We start from the raw sequence: 26,413 nt of genomic DNA, 5'->3' as shown, positions 1-26,413 counted from the left end.
GCCCTGATGTCGGGTCCGAGCAAGGACATTACCTGGGACGAGGAGTCCGCCGCCGCTTTCGTTCAAACGAAGGAAGCTTTGGCTGACGCCGCAATGCTAGTACATCCCAGAATGGACACCCCTACCGCCCTCACAGTGGACGCATCAAACACGGCAGTCGGTGGGGTGCTGGAGCAGCTCATCGCAGGTCGCTGGCAACCCCTGGCGTTTTTCAGCAAACACCTGCGGCCACCCGAGCTCAAGTACAGTGCTTTCCACCGGGAACTGTTGGCGCTTTACCTGGCAATCCAGCATTTCAGGTACTTCCTAGAAGGTCGGCCCTTCACCGCGTTCACGGACCACAAACCGCTTACCTTTGCGTTTACGAAAGCATCCGACCCCTGGTCATCCCGCCAGCAACGCCACCTGTCCTACATCTCTGAATACACGACGGATGTCCGGCACGTCTCGGGTAAGGACAATGTCGTGGCGGATGCGCTCTCTAACCCCAAACATTCATGCCCTTTCCCAAGGGGTAGACTTTGAGGCACTGGCAGAGGGGCAGCAGGCGGATGAGGAGATCCCGAGTTACAGGACCGCAGTCTCTGGTTTGCAGCTCCAGGACCTCCCCGTGGGCCCAGGTGAGAGGACCCTACTCTGTGATGTCGCCTCCGGCCAGCCCCGTCCCGTCGTCCCGGCAGCCTGGCGGCGCCGCGTTTTCGACTCCATTCATAACTTGGCGCATCCCTCCATCCGGACAGTTGTCCGGATGGTTTCCAGCAGGTTCGTTTGGCATGGACTCCGCAAACAGGTCAGTGAATGGGCCAGAACGTGCATGCACTGCCAGACGGCCAAGGTGCAGCGGCACACCAAAGCCCCACCGCAGCAGTTCCATCCCGCCCACCGGTGTTTCGACCACATTCATGTGGATATCGTGGGCCCCCTGCCAGTGTCGCGCGGAGCGCGTTACCTCCTGACTATCGTGGACCGGTTCACAAGATGGCCAGAGGCGGTCCCGCTCACCGACACCACCTCCGAATCTTGCGCCCGAGCCCTGCTCGCCACCTGGATATCTCGCTTTGGTGTACCAGCCCACATTACCTCCGACAGAGGCGCCCAGTTCACCTTCAGCCTGTGGTCAGCTATGGCCAGCCTTTTGGGGACTCAGCTGCACCACACAACTGCCTACCACCCACAGTCTAACGGGCTAGTGGAGCGTTTCCACCGTCACCTGAAGTCGGCCCTCATGGCCCACCTGCGAGGAGCCAACTGGGCGGACGAGCTTCCCTGGGTCCTTCTCGGCATCCGCACAGCGCCCAAGGACGACCTGCACGCCTCGTCGGCCGAGTTGGTATACGGCGCGCCCCTGGCCGTCCCCGGGGAGTTCCTACCAGCCCCGAGGGGGCAAGAGGAAGAACCCGCTGCAGTCCTGGGCAGACTTCGCGAGAAGCTCGGTAACCTGGCCCCCATACCCACTTCACAGCATGGGCGGCACCCGACCTGCGTACCCAAAGACCTACGGAACTGTAAGTTTGTGTTTGTACGAAGGGGCGGGCATCGGCCACCGCTGCAGCGGCCATACGAGGGGCCGTTTACGGTGCTCCGGAACAACGGGTCCACGTTCGTGCTGGACGTTGGGGGGAAGGAGGAGGTTTTCACGGTGGACTGCCTCAAACCGGCCCATGTGGACCTGGCGCAACCGGCCGAGTTTCCGGCGCCTCGGCGCAGAGGCCGACCTTCCAAGCAGGTTCTGGCCCAGGCTGTGGACATTGGGGGGTGTATCGCCGGTTCTGGGGGGGGGGGGGGGGTTATGTAGCGCCTCATTTCCTAGCGTATCCGAACCGACTCACAATTAGATAGCCTACGGGGGTTTGCGAGCACAGAGCTTTGGAGCCTCTTCGCCATGGGGGGCCGGTTGACAGAGGCTTAAAAGTGAGGCTGAAGTTTTCGAATAAAGTTTTTCCTTCGACTGCAGTTACCGACTCCGTGTCGTAATTTTAGCGCTGCTTGTAGCACACCGCTACAATATTGTATTTTGCCCTCTAATGTGCCTATTGTCCTGTTTATTTATTATTGTACTGCTCTGCACTGTTTTGTGCACTTTATGTAATCCTGTGTAGGTCTGTAGTCTAGTGCAATTTTAATGTTGTTTTACGTAGTCTAGTGTAGCCTTGTGCTGTCTCACATAGTCTAGTGTAGTTTTTGTGTTGTTTCATGTAGCACCAGGGTCCTGGAGGAATGTTGTTTCATTTTTACTGTGTACTGTACCAACAGCTTATGGTCAAAATGACAATACACTTGACTTGACTGTGTCCTCTTGTGGCCACCATTTCAGCCCTGGGTAAAAGCCTCTGACTATCCACAAGATCAATGCCTCTCATCATTTTATACACCTTTATCAGATCACCTCTCATCCTTTGTCACTCCAAGGAGAAAAGGTCGAGTTCACTTAACCTGTTTTCACAAGGCATGCTCCCCAATCCAGGCAACATCCTTGTAAATCTCCTCTGCATCCTTTCTATAGTTTCCACATCCTTCCTGTAGTGAGGCAAGCAGAACTGAGCACAGTACTCCAAATGGGGTCTGACCAGGGTCCTATATATAGCTGCAACATTACCTCTCCTAAGTTCAATTCCACGATTGAGGAAGGCAGACACCGTCTGCCTTCTTAACCACAGAGTCAACCTGCACTGCTGCTTTGAGTGTCCCATGGACTCGGACCCCAAGATCCCTCTGATCCTCCACACTGCCTTACCATTAATACTATATTCTGCCATCATATTTGACCTACCAAAATGAACTACTTCATACTTACCTGGATTGAACTCCATCTGCCACTTCTCAGCCCAGTTTTGCATCCTATCAATGTCCAGCTGTAACCTCTGACAGCTCTCCATGCTATCCACAACACCTCCAATTTTTGTGTCATCAGCAAACTTACTAACCCATCCCTCCACTTCCTCATCCAGGTCATTTATAAAAATCACGAAGAGTAAGGGTCCCAGAACAGATCCCTGAGGCACTCCATTGGTGACCGATCTCCATGCAGGTCACCAGCCTCCATGTAGAATATGACCCATCTATAACTGCTCTTTGCCTTCTGTGGGCAAGCCAGTTCTGGATCCATAAAGCAATGTCCTCTTTGATCCCGTGCCTCCTTACTTTCTCAATGCATGGGGTACCTTATCAAATGCCTTGCTGAAATCCATATACACTACATCTACTGCTCTTCCTTCATCAATGTGTTTAGTCTCATCCTCAAAAAATTCAATCAGGCTCATAAGGCACGACCTGCCCTTGACAAAGCCATGCTGACTATTCCTAATCATATTATACCTCTCCAAATGTTCATAAATCCTGCCTCTCAGGATCTTCTCCATCAACTTAGCAACCACTGAAGTAAGACTCACTGGTCTATAATTTCCTAAGCTTTCACTACTTCCCTTCTTGAATAAAGGAACAACATCCACAACCCTCCAATCCTCCGGAACCTTTCCTGTCCCCATTGATGATGCAAAACTCATTGCCAGAGGCTCAGCAGTCTCCTTCCTTGCCTCCCACAGTAGCCCGGGGTACATCTCATCCGGTCCCGTGACTCATCCAACTTAGCTCCAGCACATCCTCTTTCTTAATACCTACATGCTCAAGCTTTTCAGTCCACTGCAAGTCATCCCTACAATCACCAAGATCCTTTTCCATCATGAATACTGAAGTAAAGTATTCTCATTAAGTACCCCTGCTATTTCCTCAGGTTCCATACACACTTATCCACTGTCACACTTAATAGGTCCTATTCTTTCATGTCTTACCCTTTTGCTCTTCACATACTTGTAGAATGCCTTGGGGTTTTCCTTAATCCTGCCCACTAAGGCCTTCTCGTGGCTCCTTCTGGCTCTCCTAATTTCCTTCTTAAACTCCTACCTGTTAGCCTTATAATCTTCTAGATCTCTAACATTACCTAGCTCTGTGAACCTTCTGTAAGCTTCTCTTTTCTTCTTGATTAGATCTTGACTAGACCTTTGTACGCCATGGTTCCTGCACCCTATCATAACTTCCCTGTCTCATTGGAACATACATATGCAGAACTCCACACAAATATCCCCTGAACATTTGTCACATTTCTTCCGTACTTTTCCCTGAGAACATCTGTTCCCAATTTAAGCTTCCATTTTCCTGCCTGATAGCCTCATAATTCCCTTTAATTCAATTAAACACTTTTCCAACTTGTCTGTTCCTATCTCTCTCCAATGCTATTGTAAAGGAGACAAAATTATGATCACTATCTCCAAAACACTCTCCCACTGAGAGATCTGACACCTGACCAGGTTAATTTCCCAATACCAGATCAAGTACAGCCTCTCCTCTTGTAGGCTTATCTATATACCGTGTCAAGAAACCTTTCTGAACACACCTAACAAACTCCACCCCATTTAAACCCCTTGCTCTAGGGAAATGCCAATCGATATTTGGGAAATTAAAATCTCCCATCACGACAACTCTGTTATTATTACACCTTTCCAGGATCTGTTTCCCTATCTGCTCCTTGATGTCCCTGATATTACTGGGCAGCCTATAAAGAACACCAAGTAAAGTTATTGACCTCTTTCTGTTCCTAACCTCCACCCACAGAGACTCCGTAGACAATCCCTCCACGGTGTCCACCTTTTCTGCAGCTGTGACACTTTTTCTGATCAACAGTGCCATGCCCCCACCTCTTTTGCATCCCCCTCTGTCCTTTCTGAAACATCTAAAACCCGGCACTTGAAGTAACCATTCCTGTCCCTGAGCCATCCAAGTCTCTGTAATGGCCACCACATCATAGCTCCAAGTACTGATCCACACTCTAAGCTCATCCACTTTGTTCACAATACTCCTTTGTGTTAAAATAGACTCATCTCAAACCATCGGTCTGAGTGTGTCCCTTCTCCATCACCTGGCTATCCTCCCTCTCACACTGTCTCCAAGCTTTCTCTAATTGTGAGCCAACCACCTCTTCCCCAGTCTCTTCAGTTCAGTTCCCACCCCCCAACAATTCTAGTTTAAACTCTCCACAGTAGCCTTGGCAAACCTCCCTGCCAGGATATTGGTCCCTGTCCTTTTTGTACAGGTCACACCTGGCCCAAAAGAGGTCCCAATGATCCAGAAATCTGAATCCCTGTCCCCTGCTCCAATCCCTCAGCCACACATTTATCCTCCACCTCATTCTATTTCCATACTCACTATCATGTGGCACAGGCAGTAATCCCGAGATCACTACCTTTGCGGTCCTGCTTCTCAACTTCCTTCCTAACTCCCTGTAGTCTGTTTTCAGGACCTATTCACTTTTCCTACCTATGTCATTGGTACCAATATGTACCACGACCTCTGGCTGTTCTCCCTCCTACTGCAGGATATCGTGGACACGATCTGAAACATCCCGGACCCTGGCACCTGGAAGGCAATGTACCATCCGAGTTTCTTTCCTGCATCCACAGAATCGCCTGTCTGACCCCCTAATTATAGAGTCCCCTATCACTACTGCCTTCCTCTTCCCTTCCCTACCCTTCTGAGCCACAGGGCCAGACTCTGTGCCAGAGGCACAGCCACTGTCACTTCCCCCAGGTAGGCTGTCTCCCCCCCCCCCCCCCCCATCAGTACTCAAACAGGAGTACTTATTGTCAAGGGGCACAGCCACAGGGGTACTGTCTGGAACCTGACTCTTCCCCTTCCCTCTCCTGACTGTGATCCACTTGTCTGTCTCCCATGGCCCCGGTGTGACAAGAGACTCTGCAGGTGCTGGAAATCCAAAGTAACACACACAAAGTGCTGGAGGAAGTCAGCAGGTCAGGCAGCGTCTATGGAGAGGAATGAACAGTCAGTGCTTTGTGTCCTGATAAAGATGCTCAGCCCGAAATACTGACAGTTTATTCCTCTCCATAGATGCTGCCTGACCTGCTGAGTTCCTTCAGCACTTTGTGTGTGTGTTACCCTTAATAAGCTTGTATTGCTTTCTTTAAAAACACGAGTGAAGGAAGATTTAATTGAGTATTTAACATTATGAAGGAACTAACAAGAGAACAGATCCTTACGCCAAGGTTCTGAACCCCTAATGTACACATGTATGAGTGATTGGGAAACCAGTGAGACGGACTTGCTGAATGCAGCAGGATAGCAGGAAACTTCTGCCACACAGGAGCTCGGTTCACAGCCGCATTTCCAACCTGACAAACAGCTTGGCCACAGTAGCGTAGCAGTTAGCATAACACAGTTACAACATTCTGGAGTTTGGGGTTCAATTCTGGTGCCGTTCTGTAAGGAACGTCCTGCCTGTGGAATGCTGGTTTTTTCCCAGGTGGTCTGGTTTCCTCCCACAGACCAGGTAGGTCAATTGGTCATTGTAAATTGTCCCATGATCGGGATTGCTGGAGTCGCGTAGCTCGAAGGGCTGGAAGAGCCATCTCTATTCTGTGTCACTAAGTATGTAAATAGACAGCTCAGACTATAAATACAAACAAGGGAAAATGGGCAGATGAGGAAAGTCCGGAGAAAAGCACACACAAGATGCTGGACTAATTCAGCAGGTCAGGCAGCATCTACGGAAATGAAGAGACAGTCGATGTCCCAGGCCAAGACCCTCCTGCAGGACAGCTCAGACAAACAGAAGCCTGGAGCACCTGGGGAGGACACATTTCCCTCATAAACCCAAGGACAGAGATATAACAAAATCAATGGAATGTACAGAGGAATGAGAAGAAAATATTTTACACCGAGGGTGGGAGGTTAACACATTCACACAGTACTTGGGTCAGGACTTGCAGAGGGACAAGTAGCAAAGGGGCAGGGGTGATGTGTTGAAGATTGGACAGAGGCTGTGTAGGGGGATGTGTCAGAAGGGGTTCTGAGGTTGAGGAGGGGGATGAGTTGGAGGTGGGCTGAGGTTGAGGAAGGGGATGAGTTGGAGGTGGGCTGAGGTTGAGGAAGGGGATGAGTTGGAGGTGGGCTGAGGTTGAGGAGGGGGATATGTTGGAGGTGGGATGAGGTTGAGGAGGGGGATGTGTTGAAGGATGGGCAGAGGCTGTGTAGGGGGAATGTGTCAGAAGGTGTTCTGAGGTTGGGGAGGGGAATGTGTTGGAGGTGGGCTGAGTTTGAGGAGGGTGAGATGGAGTTTGGCAGGTTGAGGAGTGGGATGTGTCAGAAGGCGTTCTGAGGTTGAGGAGGGTGATGAGTTGCAGTTTGGCTGAGGTTGAGGAGGGGGATGTGTCGGAGGTGGGCTGAGGTTGAGGAGGGTGATGTGTCGGAGGTGGGCTGAGGTTGAGGAGGGTGATGAGTTGCAATTTGGCAGAGGTTGAGGAGGGTGATGTGTTGGAGGTGGGCTGAGGTTGAGGAGGGTGATGAGTTACAGTTTGGCAGAGGTTGAGGAGGGTGATGTGTCAGAGGTGGGCTGAGGTTGAGGAGCCTCGCTTACAATCAGCACAGACACTCTGGACAATGCCCCACGCCGCTGTGGCCAGTTTCCTGTGAATCTCAAACTGTAGGAAGCAGCTCTGCCCTAAAGTTGACAGACTTCCTACTTGTTTGGAAACTCCACCCATTTAATCACTGGTCTTTCAATGCTTCCGCTTCTGGGAACGTGTAAGTTTCGTTTCTGTCTGATCAGAATCGACAGCTGAAGACAGGACTGCTGCTGAACCTCTATCTCCAAAGGTACCATAATGAGAAAATTAACAGTTAGACAGCAAATGGCTATTTAAACATACTGGAAAAAAATGTCAGGTGTTAAAAGAAATCTGTGTCTCTCAGAGTCTTTGTTAATTACCTGTTCTGGGATCTTTGACCCAAGTCTCACAGTTAATGAGATTATTCTCTTGTTGGACAAATGCCACGGGTTCATTTAAATGGGCGGGTTCATGAAAATGTTATGAAATGGTCTATATTGCAGAGGTGGGGCTCAGGGTGATATGTGTGTGTGTGTGTGTGTGTGTGTGTGTTGTTTGTGTTTGAGTGTTGGTGTGTGCACGCACGTATGTGTAGTATGCGTGTTGCTTGTGTGTGTGTTGGTGTGTGTGTGGTGTGTTTATGTGTGTGAGGGTTGGTGTTTGTGTGCACACACATGTGTGTTGGTGTGTCTGTGTGTGCATGTTTGTGTGAGGATTGGTGTGTGCATTGGTTTGTGTGTGTATGGGTTGTTGTGTGTGCATGCACATATGTGTTGTGTGTATGTATGCACACATGTGCGGTGTGCGGGTGTGAGTGGTGTGTATGTGTGTGTGTGTGTGTGTGTGTGTGTGTGTATGTGCACGCTAGTGTTGGATGTTAGTGAAAATCTGAGGGAAGTATCAATGCCGACAAACCCAATCCACAGAGCCGAGGGAAGTGAGCAGGAAACACAAGTGTCTGGTGAAGAGAAAGACAGGCCCAAATTGATGTTCACCATCTCAAAAATCAACACTGCTCCTGGTGATTCTGAGTCAGCTTTTGGCTAAAGTTTATTATTCCTAAATCTTTCTGCCCTCCAGCCCTTCAAATTGATGGACTATATTCCCACCTGTTTGAACAATGGAGATTCTTGGTGAAACTCCACCCATGGGCTGATCGGCCTATGGATATTTGCATAATCCCTCAATATATTTCAGTTTCAATTCTCAGGTGCTACAGCTGAAGTCACAGTGCCTCTGAATCTCCAACTCTAAAGGTAACATTGATCATATCAAAAGCAAATAATTACTTTAACTTACTGGATCACGCTGTTCAGTGGTAGATCAATCATGGAAAAATGGTTAGAAGCTGAGAACATCTCACATCACGTCAGTCTGTTAACTATTCATTCAGGGACTTTGCTTCAAAGCTCAAGGTGGATGAAAAGGTTTCCTCATTAAGCAAAATTCAGTATGATTGTCATTTATTGAAAGGGTTTGTAGTTGCAGCTCAAAGGTATGGAAACAGTGGCTGGGTGTCAATGCTTAATGTTGTCAAGGCATGGCATGGTGAACAGGAAAACGAGCACTGTTCCAGTAGTTGTTGTGACTACATTTGACAGAGTAATGTACTCACAGCTGAGAGACAGACCCTGGCGGAGAGAGCCTGGATAGTGGCAGGGAAAAACTGAATAGATGAAATGACGGTGGAAGTGAGAAAGAAATTGCAAAGGTAATTATAGATGGGAGATTAGAGGGAGAAGGTAATGGATGAAAGGAGAAAGGTCATGGTTGGGAGATCAAAGATTAAAGGGAAGGAATAGAAAAGCGAATTGAGGTAACAGTTCAGGGGAAGGGAATCGGTGTTACAGTTCTTGTGAATGGAATCGGGGTTACATTTCTGGGGAAGGTAATCGGGGTTACAGTTCTGGGGATGGGAATCAGAGTTACAGTTCTGGGGAAGGGAATCGGGGTTACAGTTCTGGGGAAGGGAATCGGGGTTACAGTTCTGGGGAAGGGAATCGGGGTTACAGTTCTGGGGAAGGGAATCGGGGTCACAGTTCTGGGGATGGGAATCAGGGTCACAGTTCTGGGGAAGGGAATCGGGGTTACAGTTCTGGGGAAAGGAATCGGGGTTACAGTTCTGGGGAAGGGAATCGGAGGTACAGTTCTGGGGAAGGGAATCGGGGTTACAGTTCTGGGGAAGGGAATCGGGGTTACAGTTCTGGGGATGGGAATCGGAGGTACAGTTCTGGGGAAGGGAATCGGGGTTACAGTTCTGGGGAAGGGAATCGGGGTTACAGTTCTGGGAATGGGAATCGGGGTTACAGTTCTGGGGAAGGGAATCGGGGTTACAGTTCTGGGAATGGAAATCGGGGTTACAGTTCTGGGGATGGAAATCGGGGTTACAGTTCTGGGGATTGGAATCGGGGTTACAGTTCTGGGGAAGGGAATCGGGGTTACAGTTCTGGGGATGGAAATCGGGGTTACAGTTCTGGGGATTGGAAATCGGGGTTACAGTTCTGGGGATGGAAATCGGGGTTACAGTTCTGGGGATTGGAATCGGGGTTACAGTTCTGGGGAAGGTAATCAGGGTTTTAAGTTCAACTTTGTTTCAATGATTATGTACATAAGCACTCATTTACAATAAAACTGTATTTAATACAAGTACTAAATATACTGAGATTAATGAGAACTATGTCAAAATGCTAGCATATTACAGATCATGCCATGATTTATTGCAGATTGCCCCAAAGTGGTCCATTGGGTACTCAATAAGGATGGGTAAGTGTTCATCCTTTCAGAGTCTTTAAATAAGGGACAAGTATTTTACAGAGGTTAGTTGATCTCAGCCTGGGTTATAGATGTGCTCCTGGCCATGTATGCTCGTGGAAAAAAGCATTTCCGTGGACACTGAGTGAAGACGGAACTGTCTCACTATTACAGCTCCTGCTTGTATTAGTGTCCCTCTCCAAACATAACGTTTGACCTCAGAAACCCACAGGAATGGAAGAAATGGGAGACTGGAAACAAATTGTCTCGTGTTGCTGGAAAAGAATAAAGTATCACTTGTGAATCTTCATAACCTGCCAGATTGAATTACACAATTTCACTGTCAGATTTCACAAAAAGCATTCCAAGTTTTGCTTTGCTGTTGTCTTGTAATGTGGGTTTGTTGAGTAATGACATATGAAAGTTTGCTATTGAAAATTTAATTCTTGCATTTAAAAGCACAGCTACCTCTTTAATTTGGTCGGCAAGGTGGAGATACATCTCTACTAAAGGAGGTGTAAGACTCTCCTTCCCCCCACTAGCCTGCAGGTCACACTTGGCAAAGTGTTGCCCTTCCTTGGCCCCCGATCACATGAAACCATGGGAGCGGGTGCTGGACGGTCATATGAGCAGCTGGTGCATATTACAAGACCTGGTTATGCAACCACTGACACCAGGCAATCTCTGAAGAGTTTTGATAATGGCTGGGGTCACCCATCTTGTAAAGACACTACCCAGAAGAAGGCAACGGCAAACCACTTCTGTAGAAAAACTTACCAAGAACAATTATAGTCAAAAAGACCACGGTCACCCACATCATAATGACATGGAACATAATAATGATGATGACCTCTGTTAAAATATGCTGATAAAACAACAGAAATCTATCTCACTTGGCCAGAGAGAGAGAAAATTGATGCATTCCTAGATATAATATTTAGTTCTAGATATTTTAAGAAAATACTTTTACTTATTTTTCATTTCTTTGACAATCTTGCATTTCTCCATCAATCTCTAAATCTGAATTGTTTAGAAGATGAAATTATGTCCCTGCCATTCACCAAGGTCTCAGATACAAGTTTACTCTTCCAAACTGCAGTACAAAAGATTTGGATTCTAAAGGAAGAAAGTAGATTAAATTTCCCAACTATGATATGAGTAAGGAGTTGGTACAGGAATGAGGGCTTCAGATTTTTGGATCACTGGCATCTCTTCTAGCGAAGATGGTACCTGTACAGAAGGGATGGTTTGCACCTTAACTGGAGGGGGACCAATATCCTCACGTGAAGTTTTACTAGTGCTGTACAGGGCTGGGGGTTACATAGAAACATAGAAAACCTACAGGACAGTACAGGTCCTTTGGCCCACAAAGTTGTCCCAAACATGTCCCTACTTTAGAAATTACTAGGCTTACCCAGGCCCTCTATTTTTCTAAGCTCCATGCACCTATCCAAAAGTCTCTTAAAAGACCCTATTGTATCTGCCCCCACCACCATTGCCGGCAGCCCATTCCACCTACTCACCACTCTGCATAAAAAACTTATCCCTGACATCTCATAGAAACATAGAAGCATAGAAAATAGGTGCAGGAGTAGGCCATTCGGCCCTTCGAGTTTGCTCCGCCATTCAGTATGATCATGGCTGATCATCCAACTCAGAACCCTGTACCTGCTTTCTCTCCATACCCCCGATCCCTTTAGCCACAAGGGCCATATCTAACTTCCTCTTAAATATAGCCAATGAACCGGCCTCAACTGTTTCCTGTGGCAGAGAATTCCACAGATTTACCACTCTCTGTGTGAAGAAGTTTTTCCTCATCTTGGTCCTAAAAGGCTTCCCCTTTATCCTTAAACTGTGACCCCTCGTTCTGGACTTCCCCAACATCGGAAACAATCTTCCTGCATCTAGCCTGTCCAATCTCTTTAGAATTTCATACATTTCAATAAGATCCCCCCTCAATCTTCTAAATTCCAGTGAGTATAAGCCTAGTTGATCCAGTCTTTCTTCATATGAAAGTCCTGCCATCCCAGGAATCAATCTGGTGAACCTTCTTTGTACTCCCTCTATGGCAAGAATGTCTTTCCTCAGATTAGGGGACCAAACCTGCACACAATACTCTAGGTGCGGTCTCACCAAGGCCTTGTACAACTGCAGTAGAACCTCCCTGCTCCTGTACTCAAATCCTTTTGCTATGAATGCCAACATACCATTTGCCTTTTTCACCGCCTGCTGTACCTGCATGCCCACCTTCAATGACTGGTGTACAATGATATCCAGGTCTCGTTGCACCTCCCCTTTTCCTAATCGGTCACCATTCAGGTAATAATTCCTGTTCTTGCAACCAAAGTGGATAACCTCACATTTATCCACATTAAATTGCATCTGCCATGAATTTGCCCACTCACCTAACCTATCCAAGTCATCCTGCATCCTCTTAGCAGCCTCCTCACAGCTAACACCGCCGCCCAGCTTCGTGTCATCCGCAAACTTGGAGATGCTGCATTTAATTCCCTGGTCTAAATCATTAATATATATTGTAAACAACTGGGGTCCCAGCACTGAGCCTTGTAGTACCCCACTAGTCACTGCCTGCCATTCTGAAAAGGTCCCGTTTACTCCCACTCTTTGCTTCCTGTCTGCCAACCAATTCTCTATCCACATCAATACCATACCCCCAATAATGTGTGCTTTAAGTTTGCACACAAATCTCCTGTGTGGGACCTTGTCAAAAGCCTTTTGAAAATCTAAATATACCACATCCACTGGCTCTCCCCTATCCACTCTACTAGTTACATCTTCAAAAGATTCTATAAGATTCGTCAGACATGATTTTCCTTTCACAAATCCATGCTGACTTTGTCCGATGATTTCACCTCTTTCCAAATGTGCTGTTATAACATCTTTGATAACCAATTCTAGCATTTTCCCCACCACCGATGTCAGACTAACCGGTCTATAATTCCCCAGATTCTCTCTCCCTCCTTTTTTTAAAAAGTGGGGTTACATTAGCCACCCTCCAATCCTCAGGAACTAATCCAGAACCTAAGGAGTTTTGAAAAATTATCACTAATGCATCCACTATTTCTTGGGCTGCTTCCTTAAGCACTCTGGGATGCAGACCATCTGGCCCTGGGGATTTATCTGCCTTTAATCCCTTCAATTTACCTAACACCACTTCCCTACTAACATGTATACATGTATAATAACATGTATTTCCCTCAGTTCTTCCATCTCATTAGACCCTCGGACCCCTACTATTTCCGGAAGATTATTTATGTCCTCCTTAGTGAAGACAGAACCAAAGTAGTTATTCAATTGGTCTGCCATGTCCTTGTTCCCTATGATCAATTCACCTGTTTCTGACTATCAGGGACCTACATTTGTCTTGACCAATCTTTTTCTTTTCACATATCTACAAAAGCTTTTACAGTCAGTTTTTATGTTCCCTGCCAGCTTCCTCTCATAATCTTTTTTCCGTTTCCTAATTAAGCCCTTTGTCCTCCTCTGCTGGACTCTGAATTTCTCCCAGTCCTCAGGTGAGCTGCTTTTTCTGGCTAATTTATATGTTTCTTCTTTGGACTTGATACTATCCCTAATTTCCCTTGTCAGCCACGGGTGCACTGCCTTCCCTGGTTTATTCTTTTGCCAAACTGGGATGAACAATTGTTGTAGTTCATCCATGCGATCTTTAAGTGCTTGCCATTGCATATCCACTGTCAACCTTTTAAGTATCATTTGCCAGTCTATCTTAGCTAATTCACGTCTCATACCTTCAAAGTTACCCTTCTTTAAGTTCAGAACCTTTGTTTCTGAATTAATTATGTTACTCTCCATCTTAATGAAGAATTCCACCATATTATGGTCACTCTTACCCAGGGGGCCTCGCACGACAAGATTGCTAACTAACCCTTCCTCATTGCTCAATACCCAATCTAGAATGGCCTGCTCTCTAGTTGGTTCCTCGACATGTTGGTTCAGAAAACCATCCCGCATACATTCCAAGAAATCCTCTTCCTCAGCACCCTTACCAATTTGGTTCACCCAATCTATATGTAGATCGAAGTCACCCATTATAACTACTGTTCCTTTATTGCACGCATTTCTAATTTCCTGTTTAATGCCATTCCCAACCTCACTACTACTGTTAGGTGGCCTGTACACAATTCCCACCAGCGTTTTCTGCCCCTTAGTGTTATGCAGCTCTACCCATATCGATTCCACATCCTCCAGGCTAATTTCCTTCCTTTCTATTGCATCAATCTCTTCTCTAACCAGCAACGCTACCCCACCTCCTTTTCTTTCCTGTCTATCCCTCCTGAATATTGAACATCCTTGGATGTTGAGCTCCCATCCTTGGTCACCCTGGAGCCATGTCTCTGTGATCCCAACTATATCATATTCATTAATAACTATCTGCACATTCAATTCATCCACCTTGTTACGAATGCTCCTCACATTGACACACAAAGCCTCAGGCTTGTTTTTACAACACGCTTAGCCCTTATACAATTATGTTGAAAAGTGGCCCTTTTTGCTTTTTGCCCTGGATTTGCCTGCCTGCCACTTTTACTTTTCACCTTACTACTTTTTGGTTCTACCCTCATTTTACACCCTCTGTCTCTCTGCACTTGTCCCCATCCCCCTGCCACATTATTTTAAATCCTCCTGAATAGCAGTAGCAAACGCTCCCCCTAGGACATTGGTTTCAGTCCAGCCCAGGTGCAGGTCCTGTTTATACTGGTCCCACCTCCCCCAGAACTGGTTCCAATGCCCCAGAAATTTGAATCCCTCCCCCTTGCACCATTTTTCAAGCCACGTATTCATCTGAAATATCCTCCTATTTCTACTCTGACTAGCACATGGCACTGGTAGTAATCCGGAGATTATTACCTTTGTGGTCCTACTTTTTAGTTTATCCCCTAACTCCCGAAATTCACCTTGTAGGACCTCATCCCATTTTTTACCTCCTCTGTACCTACTCCCCAGCACCTTAAACCTGTGTCCTCTTGTGGCAACCATTTCAGCCCTGGGAAAAAGTCTCTGACTATCCACACAATCAATGCCTCTTGTACATCTTGTACACCTCTCTCATCCTCCTTTGCTCCAAGGAGAAAAGTCCAAGTTCACTCAACCTATTCTCATAAGGCATGCTCCCCAATCCAGGCAACATCCTTGTAAATCTCCTCTGCACCCTTTCTATGGTTTCCACATCCTTCCTGTAGTGAGACGACCAGAACTGAGCACAGTACTCCAAGTGGGGTCTGACCAGGATCCTATATAGCTGCAACATTACCTCTCGGCTCCTAAATTCAATTGATGAAGGCCAATACACCGTATGCCTTCTTAACCACAGAGTCAACTTGTGCAGATGCTTTGAGCGTCCTATGGACTCAGACCCCAAGATCCCACTGATCCTCCACACTGCTAACAGTCTTACCATTAATACTATATTCTGCCATCATATTTGACCTACCAAAATGAACCACTTCACACTTATCTGGGTTGAACTCCATCTGCCACTTCTCAGCCCAGTTTTGCATCCTATCAATGTCTCGCTGTAACCTCTGATAGCTCTCCACACTATCCACAACACCCCCAATCTTTGTGTCACCAGCAAACTTACTAATCCATCCATCCACTTCGTCATCCAGGTCATTTATAAAAATCATGAAGAGTAAGGGTCCCAGAACAGATCCCTGAGGCACACCACTGATCATCGCCCTCCATGCAGAATATGGCCAGTCTACAACCACTCTTTGCCTTCTGTGGGCAAGCCAATTCTGGATCCTCAAAGCAATGTCCCCTTTGATCCCGTGCCTCCTTACTTTCTCAAATAAGCCTTGCATGGGGTACCTTATATTGCATAGGATTAAACTAGAGTTGCAGGGCGATGGGAACCAGAGTTTCAGAATAGATAGTAGAGTGGTTGTGGAGAAAGATGTTGTTAAACTTACTCACAAAGTCAGGAATCGAAAGGTTGAGCATGGAGGGACTAATGTTCTGAGGTGAGTATATTTCCATGCAATGAGTGTATTAGGAAAGGCAGATGAGCTTTGGGAATGGATCAGCGTGTGGAATTTTGACATTTTAACCATTGATGAGATTTGGCCGCAGGAGGAGCAGGTCTGGCAGCTCAGTGTTCCAGGGTTCCGTTGTTTCAGACATGACAGAGAGGGAGGAATTTAGGGGAGGGCTATGGCTTTACTAGTCAGGGAAAATGTCACTGCAGTGCTCAGACAGGAGAAACTGGAGAGCTTGCCTAAAAAGGTTATATTGGTGGAAGTGAATAAGAAAGTGAAGACCACTTTATTGGGATTATGTTATAGACCATCCAATAGTCAGCGGGACTTAGAGGAGTCAATTTGTAGAGAGATCACAGACTGTGACAGCAGGTGATTTTTAACTAGCTGCAAACTGCAAAGATGCTAAATGGAATAGTTTGTCAAATGTGTTCAGGAATTTTTTTCTTAATAGAAGTCCCAACAACAGAGTGTATGATACTAGATCTCCTGTTAGGGAAGAAGACAGGGAGGTTTAAAAAGTAGGGGAACACTTCCCATCGAGCGATAATAATGCCATTAGCTTCAAGATAATTATGAAGAAGGATGGGTCTGGTCCTCGGGTTGAGATTCTAAATCGGAGAAAGGACAATTTTGATGGTATCAGAAAGGATCTGGCAAGTGTGGAATGGGACAGGTTGTTTTCTGGCAAAGGAATACTTGGTAAGTGGGAGGCCTTCAAAATGGAAAATTTGAGAATACAGAGTTTGTATGTTCCTGTCAGAATGAAAGGCCAGGATAACAGGCTTCAGGGAAAAAGGATAGCAAGGGACAAAGTTGGTCCGCTAGAAGTTCAAGGTGGTAATCTACAGGTGGAGCCTGTAGAGATAAATGGAGAGATAAATAGATTTTTTGTATCAGTATTAACTCGGGAGATGGACACAGAGTCTAAAGAAGTGAGGCAAAGCAGCATCAACTTCATAGATCCTACACAGATTACAGAGGAGGAGGAGGAGGCACTTGCCATCTTGAGGCAAATTAGGGTGAATAGATCACCAGGGCCTGACAAGGTATTCCCTTGGACCCTGTAGGAGGCTAATGCAAAAACTGCAGGGGCCCTAGCAGAGATAAAAATGTTCTCAGCAACAGGTGAGGTGCCAGAGGATTGGAGGATTGCTAATGTTGTTCTGCTTTTTAAGAAAGGCTCTATAAATTAATCAGTAGTGGGAATGTTATTGGGAGGTATTCTAAGTATTCGAATAGGCAGAGACTGATTAGGAATAGTCAACATGGCTTTGTGTGTAGTAGGCCATGTCAAACCAATCTTTTAGAGTTTTTCAAGGATATTGTCAGGAAAATTGATGAAGGCAAGGCAGTGGATGTTGTCTACATGGACTTCAGCAAGGTCTTTGACAATGTCCCTGATGCACCATCAATAGCTCTTGGAGACGTGAGGCGAGATATAGTCTTTTATTGGCTGGAAGAAAGAACAAGCAGCAATTGACCACCACACTGTATCCTGGAGACTGAGGCCAGGGCGGTGTCCCCAATCGCCTTTATACCCAGGCGTGTCCAGACAGGTATATGTAGTTCACCACAGTCCCACAAGGCTGTTGGTCCAGAAGGTTCAATTGGTTGGCATTCAGAATGAGGTAGCCAATGGGATTAGGAATTGGTTTTGCAGGAGAAGCCGCAGATTAGTAGTGTATGGTTGCCTTTCAGACTGGAGGCCTGTAATTAGTGGTTTGTGATAGGGATCAGTGCTGGGTTAGTTATTGTTTGTTATCCATATCAACAATCTGGATGACAATGTGGTTAACTGGATCAGCAAATTTGCGATGACATGAAGATTAAGGGTGTAGTGGACTTCTAGGAAGACTATCAAAGCTTGCAGCAGGATCTGGAGCAGTTGAAAAATGGGCTGAAAAATAGCAGTTGGAATTTAATGCAGGCAAGTGTGAGGTGTTGCACTTTGGGAGAACCAGCCAGGGTAGGTCTTACACAGTGAATGGTAGGGCACTGAGGAATTCAGTAGAACAGAGGGATATGGGAATACAGGTCCATAATTCAATGAAAGTGGTGCCACTGATAGATAGGATTGTAAAGAAAGCTTTTGGCACATTGGCCTTCATAAATCAGAGTACTGAGTACAGGAGTTGGGATGTTATGTTGAGGTTGTATAAGACATTGGTGAGGCCTAATTTGGAGTATCGTGTGCAGTTTTAGTCATCTACCTGCAGGAAAAATGTCAATAAGATTTAAACGGTGCAGAGAAAATTTACAAAACTGCTGCCAATAACTTGAGGACCCGAGTTATAGGGAGAGATTAAATAGGTTAGGATGTTATTCCCTAGAACGTAGAAGATTGAGGGGAGATTTGAGAGGTATACACAATTATGAGGGTTAACAATAAGGTAAATGCAAGCAGGCTTTTTTCTACTGAAGTGCTGTGAGACTAGAACTAAAGGTCATGTGTTAAGGGTGAAAGGTGAAATATTTAAGGGGAACCTGAGGGGGTACGTCTTCACTCAGAGAGTGGTGAAAGTGTGGAACTGGCTGCCAGTGGAAGTGATGGATGTGGGTTCTATTTCAACACTTAAGAGAAATTTGATTAGGTTCCTACATGGCAGGGGTATGGAGGGCTATGATCTGGGTGCAGGTCAATGGGGCTAGGCAGATTAATAATTCATCATGGACTAGATGGGCCAAATGGCCTGTTTCTGTGTTGTCATGTTCTATGACTCAATGACTTCCATTCAGACAATGTGTCTTGCAGAAAGATTTTGAATATTTGGACTGATTTCAACTTTGTACTAACTTTCAAACTAAATAAATTCAGATCATCCTTCTGGTTACCAGGTAAATGTAACTTCTGTTAATTGTTACATTAATCATTTTATTTGTCACTTAATACAGAAAATACTTTTACTCTTCAGGGACTCATCCTGAAAATGTACCTTATTTGAATGAAAATGGAGTGACATCCCCTGTCCCAGAAGAGAAGAAGGAAGGTTACACTCAATGTAACCCCCATCCTTTCGACAAAGAAGAAGCAGAGTTTTACTATGTAAAAGGACATGTCCTTCCAGTAGAATCTGGTAGCAAAAACTTAATTACTCCATGCCATGAATTTAAATCTTTCCAATTTGCTGCCCAGAGAAGTGACTTTGAACAGGAAGTAAAATTTGCAAAGGAAGTTATAAAGTTTGCTGCAGCCTGCATGAACTGCAGAACCAATGGGACAATTCACTTTGGAGTTGAAGATGGTGGGGCATATAAACACGGCGAGATACTGGGTGTTCCTGTGCCAAAACGAGAACTTTTTGTAAAGGCACGCGACAAGTACATCAAGAAATGCTTTTCCCAAAAGTATCACCACCATGCTGAACATTCCATTCGTCCACCAAGATTTGTTGAGGTCATTGGTGAAGATTCTGGAGAGCAACACTTTGTCATTGAAGTTGATGTTGTTCCATCGTTATCATGGGTAAAAGATAAATTCTTCCTAGTGAGAATTCCAGATTTAAACAAATCTACAAGTAACCAAATAGAATATACCCACCAATCCTGCTATACAAGAAAAGGGGCTGCTTGTGAAAAAATTCACAAGATGCCTGAGTATTTCCGAGACTGGGATTTTGCCAGAGAAAAAGCAGAGCGCGAGGAAGAACTCTCCAGAGATGATGTGTACAGGAAACTGTCTGAACTGTTTACGAGTATCAAGAAACACATGAACAGTAAAATAAAGTATATTCTAGTCATTGACCATCATAAGAACAATGAGAATCTTGGCTTTTTGTTAAAAATGAATTTTTTTTGTATTTTTGATTTTGACCCCAATTCCAGTACACAAGATTTATTCAATCTGCAGCCCAAAGCGAAACCTTATTTCTTGGAAGAGTGCGTCACCGAAACAGGTTCATTGACCGATGAAATAAAGATGAATTCCTTTCATCAAACCAGCTGGATATTTTGCAATGGGCAAAACAGCAATGGGGAGCACAAGCCTACTTACAATACAACATCCCGCAGCGAGATGAGAAGGGAGCATCTAGCAAACATTGTATCACAGATCTGCAGTGCAGTCCTTCCACCAGGATCATTTGAAGTGCTTTTTCTTCTGTTCTCACAAGCAAATCAGACACTAGCAGAGGCATTTCATGAGTTCTACACTGGAATGGAAGGCAGGAATATAAGATGCATTGTGGAAGACAGGAAAATTTACAACAGATGGAAAGAAGTTCTGGACACTGAAAATAATAGGAACATCCACAACCTGAGTATAGTGGGAACAAAGATCAGCCATTTAGACAATATGATTCAGATCATTCAGTCTTCCTGGCCAACTGTTAAGCAGTTGCTTAATGACGACATTAATTATGAAGACCTGATGCCTTATCTGGAAGTGCTGAGGTCAACTGACTGCAGTTGGGAGGATGTTGACCCGGACGATGAAGAGTGGCAGAAAGAAATCAGAGATAAGGAAATCCACTTTTACAAAGGTGGCAAAGTCAACTGGATGAATTTCTGGTTTGCTGATAATAAATACTGTGGGGAAATTATAAAAAGAGACGCATATGAAAAAGTGGAATCTCATCTGAATTCTTTGCTAGAGAGAGCAACTTCAGCAGAGCCAGTGACCATCGTGACAATAAGCCACATGCCTGGCAGTGGAGGAAGCACTGTGGCCCGTCACATCCTCTGGGACTTCAGGAAGAGAGTTCGGTGTGCAACAGTTAACATAATACACCCTATGCACCCTGCAAAAACTGTCTGTGAGCACGCTGTTAAATTACGGAAGAAAGAAGGGGATAAGGTGCATTTACCAGTGCTTCTACTGGTTGAAGACTGTGATAATGAGTACATTGAAGAACTGAGGATCAATCTGACACGAGCAGTTATTGATTATTCTTCAAAGCCAAGCTTCATTCTGCTACACTGCAAGAGATATAAATCTGCAGAAGCACTGAACAATAGACCTGCAACTGTGAAGGTTCATTACATGTTATCAGAGAATGAAAAGATGCAGTTTAGGAAAAAACTGGACGCCCTCAAAGAGTTGTATGAAGAACATTCAATTCTCACATTTGTTCTAATGACCAAGGAATTCAATCGAGAATACCTTACCAACTGTGTGAATGAACTTCTGGGAAGTATTGGTCAGACATCCTGTGCTCTTCAGTTAATTCGTTGCATTGCATTGCTAAATTATTACGTCGGGGATTCATACATAACTGTGTCTCAGTGTGAGGCATTCATAAGTCGATGTGTACAACGAGAATGTGCACAGCACATTACTTTTCAGAGCATGTTGAATGGAATGGCAAACTATTTACTTGAAGAACTGACAGAAATCTCTAGTGTTCGAATTGTGCACTGTAAAGTCGCAGAAGAAATATTGAAACAGATGACGTGCTCTCAATCTCAGAGTAAGACCGCTGCCAAACTCCTTGAGGAAAGTACTTTTACCAAGCATTATGCTGCCGTAAAAGTAGATGGATTCATCAGGCATTTGTTTGTTCAAAGAAAGGATCACATGTATAGAGCCAAACTGTCATTCTCTTCCTTCATTACACACATATCACAAATTGAGAGTAAAAACGCCGCCATCGATATTCTGATCAAAGCCTGTAAGCGCTTTGATGAGGATGCATTCGTGATTCAGCAACTTGTTAGGTTTTTGTGCAAAGAGAAGAAGTTTGAACAGGCTGAGAAATGGGTGGAAAAGGCCAGGAATCTGGCACCATCCAATTCTTATATTTTACACACTGAGGGGGAAATGTATAACAAATGGATTCGCTCAAAGTTCACTATACCATATCTAACTGAACAAAACAGATCTCCATGCATATTTTCAAAGGCAATAAAGATGGGATTGAAGGCAATTGATGCTTTTCAGAATTCCCAGGAAGCATCCAAGTTAGAGAATGAATGGAATAATGCAGGCTGCTTCGGTGAGATTGATGTAGGGTGTTATATTGTGAATTGTATGTCTGAGCTGGACATATTTAAATACAAGAATGGGTGCTACATGAACCTGGTGAAGTACTTACTGACAGATTGGATCCCAGAAGGACTGGACAACATACTGGGTGGGTTACATGAAAAATTAAAGATGTTGCATGATAACATTTGGAAAACAATGGAAACAACTTATGAATACATAGCTTATTTCCATCCTGACCGACCAACTGAAGAAAGGCTTCCTGAGGAGAAATACTTCGAGAAATTAATTAAGAATGAAAAACAATTCTCATCTTTCTTCACAAACATAGATGACGATTTGCTGAGACAAGAAAATATGGAACATTTGCTGCCCAAATTAAAAAACCACAACATTTATTTCTTGGGTGGTGGCAGATTCATGAACATTTTTCCCCTAGATCCTGCAAATTGTATAAAAATAATAGAATTGTGTAAGAATCGATCGGCAAATTATAACAAAAGTAATCTGGAAAATTATGTTTTATCACATATTGCACTGGCTGTCAAAAAACATCCTGCAGCTACTTCTAAAGCAGAACTTCGTGAGCTCAGTTACACATTGTGTAAAGAGTGTACTTTGGATGAGTCTCCCATCCCATACTTCATACAGGTGTTATTGTACTGGCCAGAAAGCAAAGCTGAGAATGCTGATGGAGACGAAGTGTGTTTAATTGATGCATTAACCTCCATGAACAGATTGTACAAGAACAAAATAAAGGATTCACCAACTAGGAAAATGTCTACTTACCCTCACTTTTTCCTTGGACCTGGAGATGGTTTTCAGAGGTTTATCCACAACAGACAGAGGGAATGTAATGATGGGATGTATGCATGGAAACGACTTTGTAACAAGCTACAATGCATCGAGGGCTACATTGAAAACCAAAAACTTTACATTCAAGGCCATTCTGCTGAAAGTAAGATTCCTGTCCATTGTGGTCCCAAATATGTGATGCCATCCAAGAGAAGACAAGTTTTATTTTATTTGGGATTTACATTGCGGGGCTGTGTTGCTTACAATATTCAGAAAGTGTCTGAAGATCACTAGACTAGCAATCAGAGTTCTGGATCACTGATCTATTGACATGTGTTCAAATCTCACCATGGCAGATGGGGATTTAATTTTAAGTGATTAAATAAAACTATAAAGTTTTTAAAATAAAACTACCTTCAGACCAGTAGCCACTAAATTACCAAAAACAATCTAAGTCAGTAATTTTCTCTATGGAATGAAATCTGCTGATCTGACCTGAAGTGGCTGACTCTTAGCTGGAAAACAAATATTGTCGCTCCTTGCAGATGAATAAAGCAAATAAAGTTTTAGGGTTTCATGAAGAGTTCATCCTGATGTGGACACTGAGGATCAAATATACAATGTAATAAAGGGAGCCATGAAAGGTCATCGAAACTACTGTCGGCCAGTCACATGACATGACACATTATCCCTCTGGATTTAGATTATAACTCTTGTAAAATTTTCACAATGGCTTTGTGAACAACAAGACCTAAAATTAAAAACAAAGAATTGCTCCTGGTTTAACCTAATAAATGTGGCTAGTACTGTAGGAACCATGTATCTATTTTCTGTATGTCTGTATTGTATTTTGTGTTGCATGTATTATTATGGGTTACAGTCATTTGTCACCCTTTGTGCTGTTAGTTTAGTTTACCAGAGACTGAGTAGGGGATGGATTTTTTTTGTTGACCGCTAAGTTCGCAAACTTTGTTAGTATTGCTGATTTTGCTATCACTATTGCTATTTTTGATTGTCTTTACTGGTTTCCTAATAAAGGATTGAATGTACTTTATTTCAACTTGGAACTCAGATCTGGAAGCGCATCATTCATGTCAATTCCCTCACTTGGTCTCTCAGTGGTTTTGGTTTATTTCTTTCAAGTAGTTGCTACAGGTACTAAACTATATTGACGAATCATTGATAGGTGATATGGGGCTGGATGGGGTATAGTAAATGTATGACAATAATCTTATTGCAAAACAGATAAGCATAAGCAATAACTCTTTGAATTTTATCTCTGAAATCCTATCTACAAATTAGACTACTGATTGTGGAAGTATTTCTGTAACCCTGAAGTCTTTATGAATTTGTAACTTTTGCAAAATGTTATGTGTGCAAAATGGAATCTGTGTGATCCCAGAGTGCTTTACTAGTTCCCTGGTTTGGATTGGAGGCTTACAAGAAGTCTGTGTGTGTTTTATATCAGATGTATGTTCATGGCAGGAGTGTTTTGACAACTGAGGAAAAACAGCTGGTATGGGGGAAGAAGCCTCTAAAGACAAATGGACTGATAGAAGAATAGATCCTAGGAACCAGAGATAGGTGCAGATAACAAAGGAATGTTATGGGATGGAACAACTTAATTATTGATCTCTGTAAAAGTATAAAAGTGGTTTGTTTTGAGCTGTCAGATTGAAGCTTCCTACCAACTTAACGTAAGGAGGTAGACTTTCCCTGCAAATAAACAAAACATGCCTATAATTTAATCAACTCTGAATTTGTGGTAGTTTGTTACTGTATATTAGAAGACCAAGCTGAACATTACCTGACATGAAAAGACAAAATAATGTGACTTTGTTTACGAATTGTTTAACAGCATTTTTAAAGAAAGAGTTTTATCATTACTTGTAGACTTAGAGTAGGGATATTCTCCTTTACAATTTTGTACTTGTGTAGGAATTAATTGTTTTATAAAATGTATTCTTTTTCAGATTAGTTTATAATAGGTTGATTTATTAATGTCATGTTTATTCTGAATTTTATTCTAACTAATCTAATGTAATCTAAATAACAAAGTGATTTAATATTTTTATTGTAATTTGTGCATATGGTTCACAGCTTTGTACCCTATCTGTATCTACATTGTCAGATAAGGAGCTTGGAATACTTCATAATAAAATGGGATTAATTTAGAAACTAGTGATAGCTGCAGTTTTATTAACAATTGGTCCTACCAGGAACTGATCTTGTATAGGTTGTATCCCAGGTTACAATGGAATCTGGCAAGGCAATGCCAATAACTTCAACTGCATAGAACAACTGCAAGCATGAATTCAAAAGAAAACGGACTCACTTGCAATATCCCAAAATCCTGAGCATGTTAAACAAAGCTTTGTACAGAGCTCTCAATTATCCCAGCCTTTAATGGACATGATCATAACAAGTTGTGGATTCAGCTTCTGACAATACAAATGGTGACTGTGAACTACAGAAGCATTTCCCCATTCAGCAATGACTACCTAAGGGAGCTGAACTTCATTGTGTAACTATACCATTTCAGATAGGAAGTTCAAAGTCTTTCTTAACAAAAAAAACGGTTAATTCAATTATAAAACTTGAGTATAAATCTAATGGTCAGAGCTGGAGGTCTGCTCACACATAATTATTCACCAGACTGATCAACTACTAGAATATAGTTTCCAACAATAAATCATGTGTTTTAAGTCAGCTGTTAAAACCATAAAACATAGGAGCAGAATTAGGCTATTAGGTCCATTGAGTTGGCTCCTTTCATTATGGCTGTTTAATTTCCCTCTCAATCCCATTCTTCTGCTTTCTCCCCATAACCTTACACTCCCTGACTAATCAAGAATCTGTCTTAAATACACCCTATGACCTGCCACCACAGCTGCCTCTGGAAACAAATTCCAGATTCTGACTAAAGAAATTCATCCTCATCTCCGTTCTCAATGGACATCCCTCTATTCAGAGGCTGTGCCCTCTGGTCTTAGACTCCCCGACTATAGGAAACATCTAGGTCTTTCAATATTTGATAGGTCTCAGTGAGATCCCCCCTCATTCTTCTAAATTTTAAATCCCAGTGAGTACAGGCTCACACCCATTAAATCCATCTCAAATGATAACCCTTTCATTCCCATAATCATTTTCGTGAACCATCTTTGAACCCTGTCCAATATTAGCATATCCTTTAATAGGTGTCCAAAACAGCTCATCATACTCCAAATGAGGCCTCACCAGTGCCTTATAAATCCTCAGCATTATATCAAACACGAGGAAATCTGCAGATGCTGGAAATTCAAGCAACACACACAAAATGCTGGTGGAGCGCAGCAGGCCAGGCAGCATCTATAGGGAGAAGCACTTCCTATTTTGACAGTGCTTCTTCCTATAAATGTTGCCTGGCCTGCTGTGTTCCACCAGCATTTTGTGCGCTCAGCAATATATCCTTGTTTTTGTTTTCTAGTTCTCTTGAAATGAATGCTAACATCACATTTGTCTTTCTCACCACAGACTCAACCTGCAAGTTA

The 26,413-nt window shown here is 44.0% G+C and overlaps 1 protein-coding gene across 9 annotated transcripts; it reads left to right on the top strand.

Annotated features, from left to right (window-relative positions):
- Window positions 1-39: 39 nt before the first annotated feature.
- samd9l (sterile alpha motif domain containing 9 like) lies at window positions 40-26,407 on the top strand. Of its 9 annotated transcripts, XM_059948266.1 has the most exons (5): window positions 5,642-7,234; window positions 7,337-7,662; window positions 8,605-8,650; window positions 10,118-10,157; window positions 19,081-26,407. In XM_059948266.1, the coding sequence occupies exons 4-5, from the start codon at window positions 10,154-10,156 to the stop codon at window positions 23,175-23,177; spliced, it is 4,101 nt and encodes a 1,366-aa protein (XP_059804249.1). In that variant the 5' UTR covers window positions 5,642-7,234; window positions 7,337-7,662; window positions 8,605-8,650; window positions 10,118-10,153; the 3' UTR covers window positions 23,178-26,407. The 9 variants fall into 9 exon arrangements, with proteins under 9 accessions (XP_059804246.1, XP_059804241.1, XP_059804248.1 ...); XM_059948263.1 differs by lacking the exons at window positions 5,642-7,234; window positions 7,337-7,662 and adding an exon at window positions 40-451 and having other exon boundaries at window positions 8,605-9,105; XM_059948258.1 differs by lacking the exons at window positions 5,642-7,234; window positions 7,337-7,662 and adding an exon at window positions 40-451 and having other exon boundaries at window positions 8,592-9,105.
- Window positions 26,408-26,413: the final 6 nt, after the last annotated feature.

This window comes from Hypanus sabinus, chromosome 23, assembly GCF_030144855.1.
Source record: "Hypanus sabinus isolate sHypSab1 chromosome 23, sHypSab1.hap1, whole genome shotgun sequence".
NCBI classification, from domain to species: Eukaryota; Metazoa; Chordata; class Chondrichthyes; order Myliobatiformes; family Dasyatidae; genus Hypanus; species Hypanus sabinus.
Note: the sequence above shows the minus strand (reverse complement) of the source record. Positions and strands in the feature narration are given on the sequence as shown.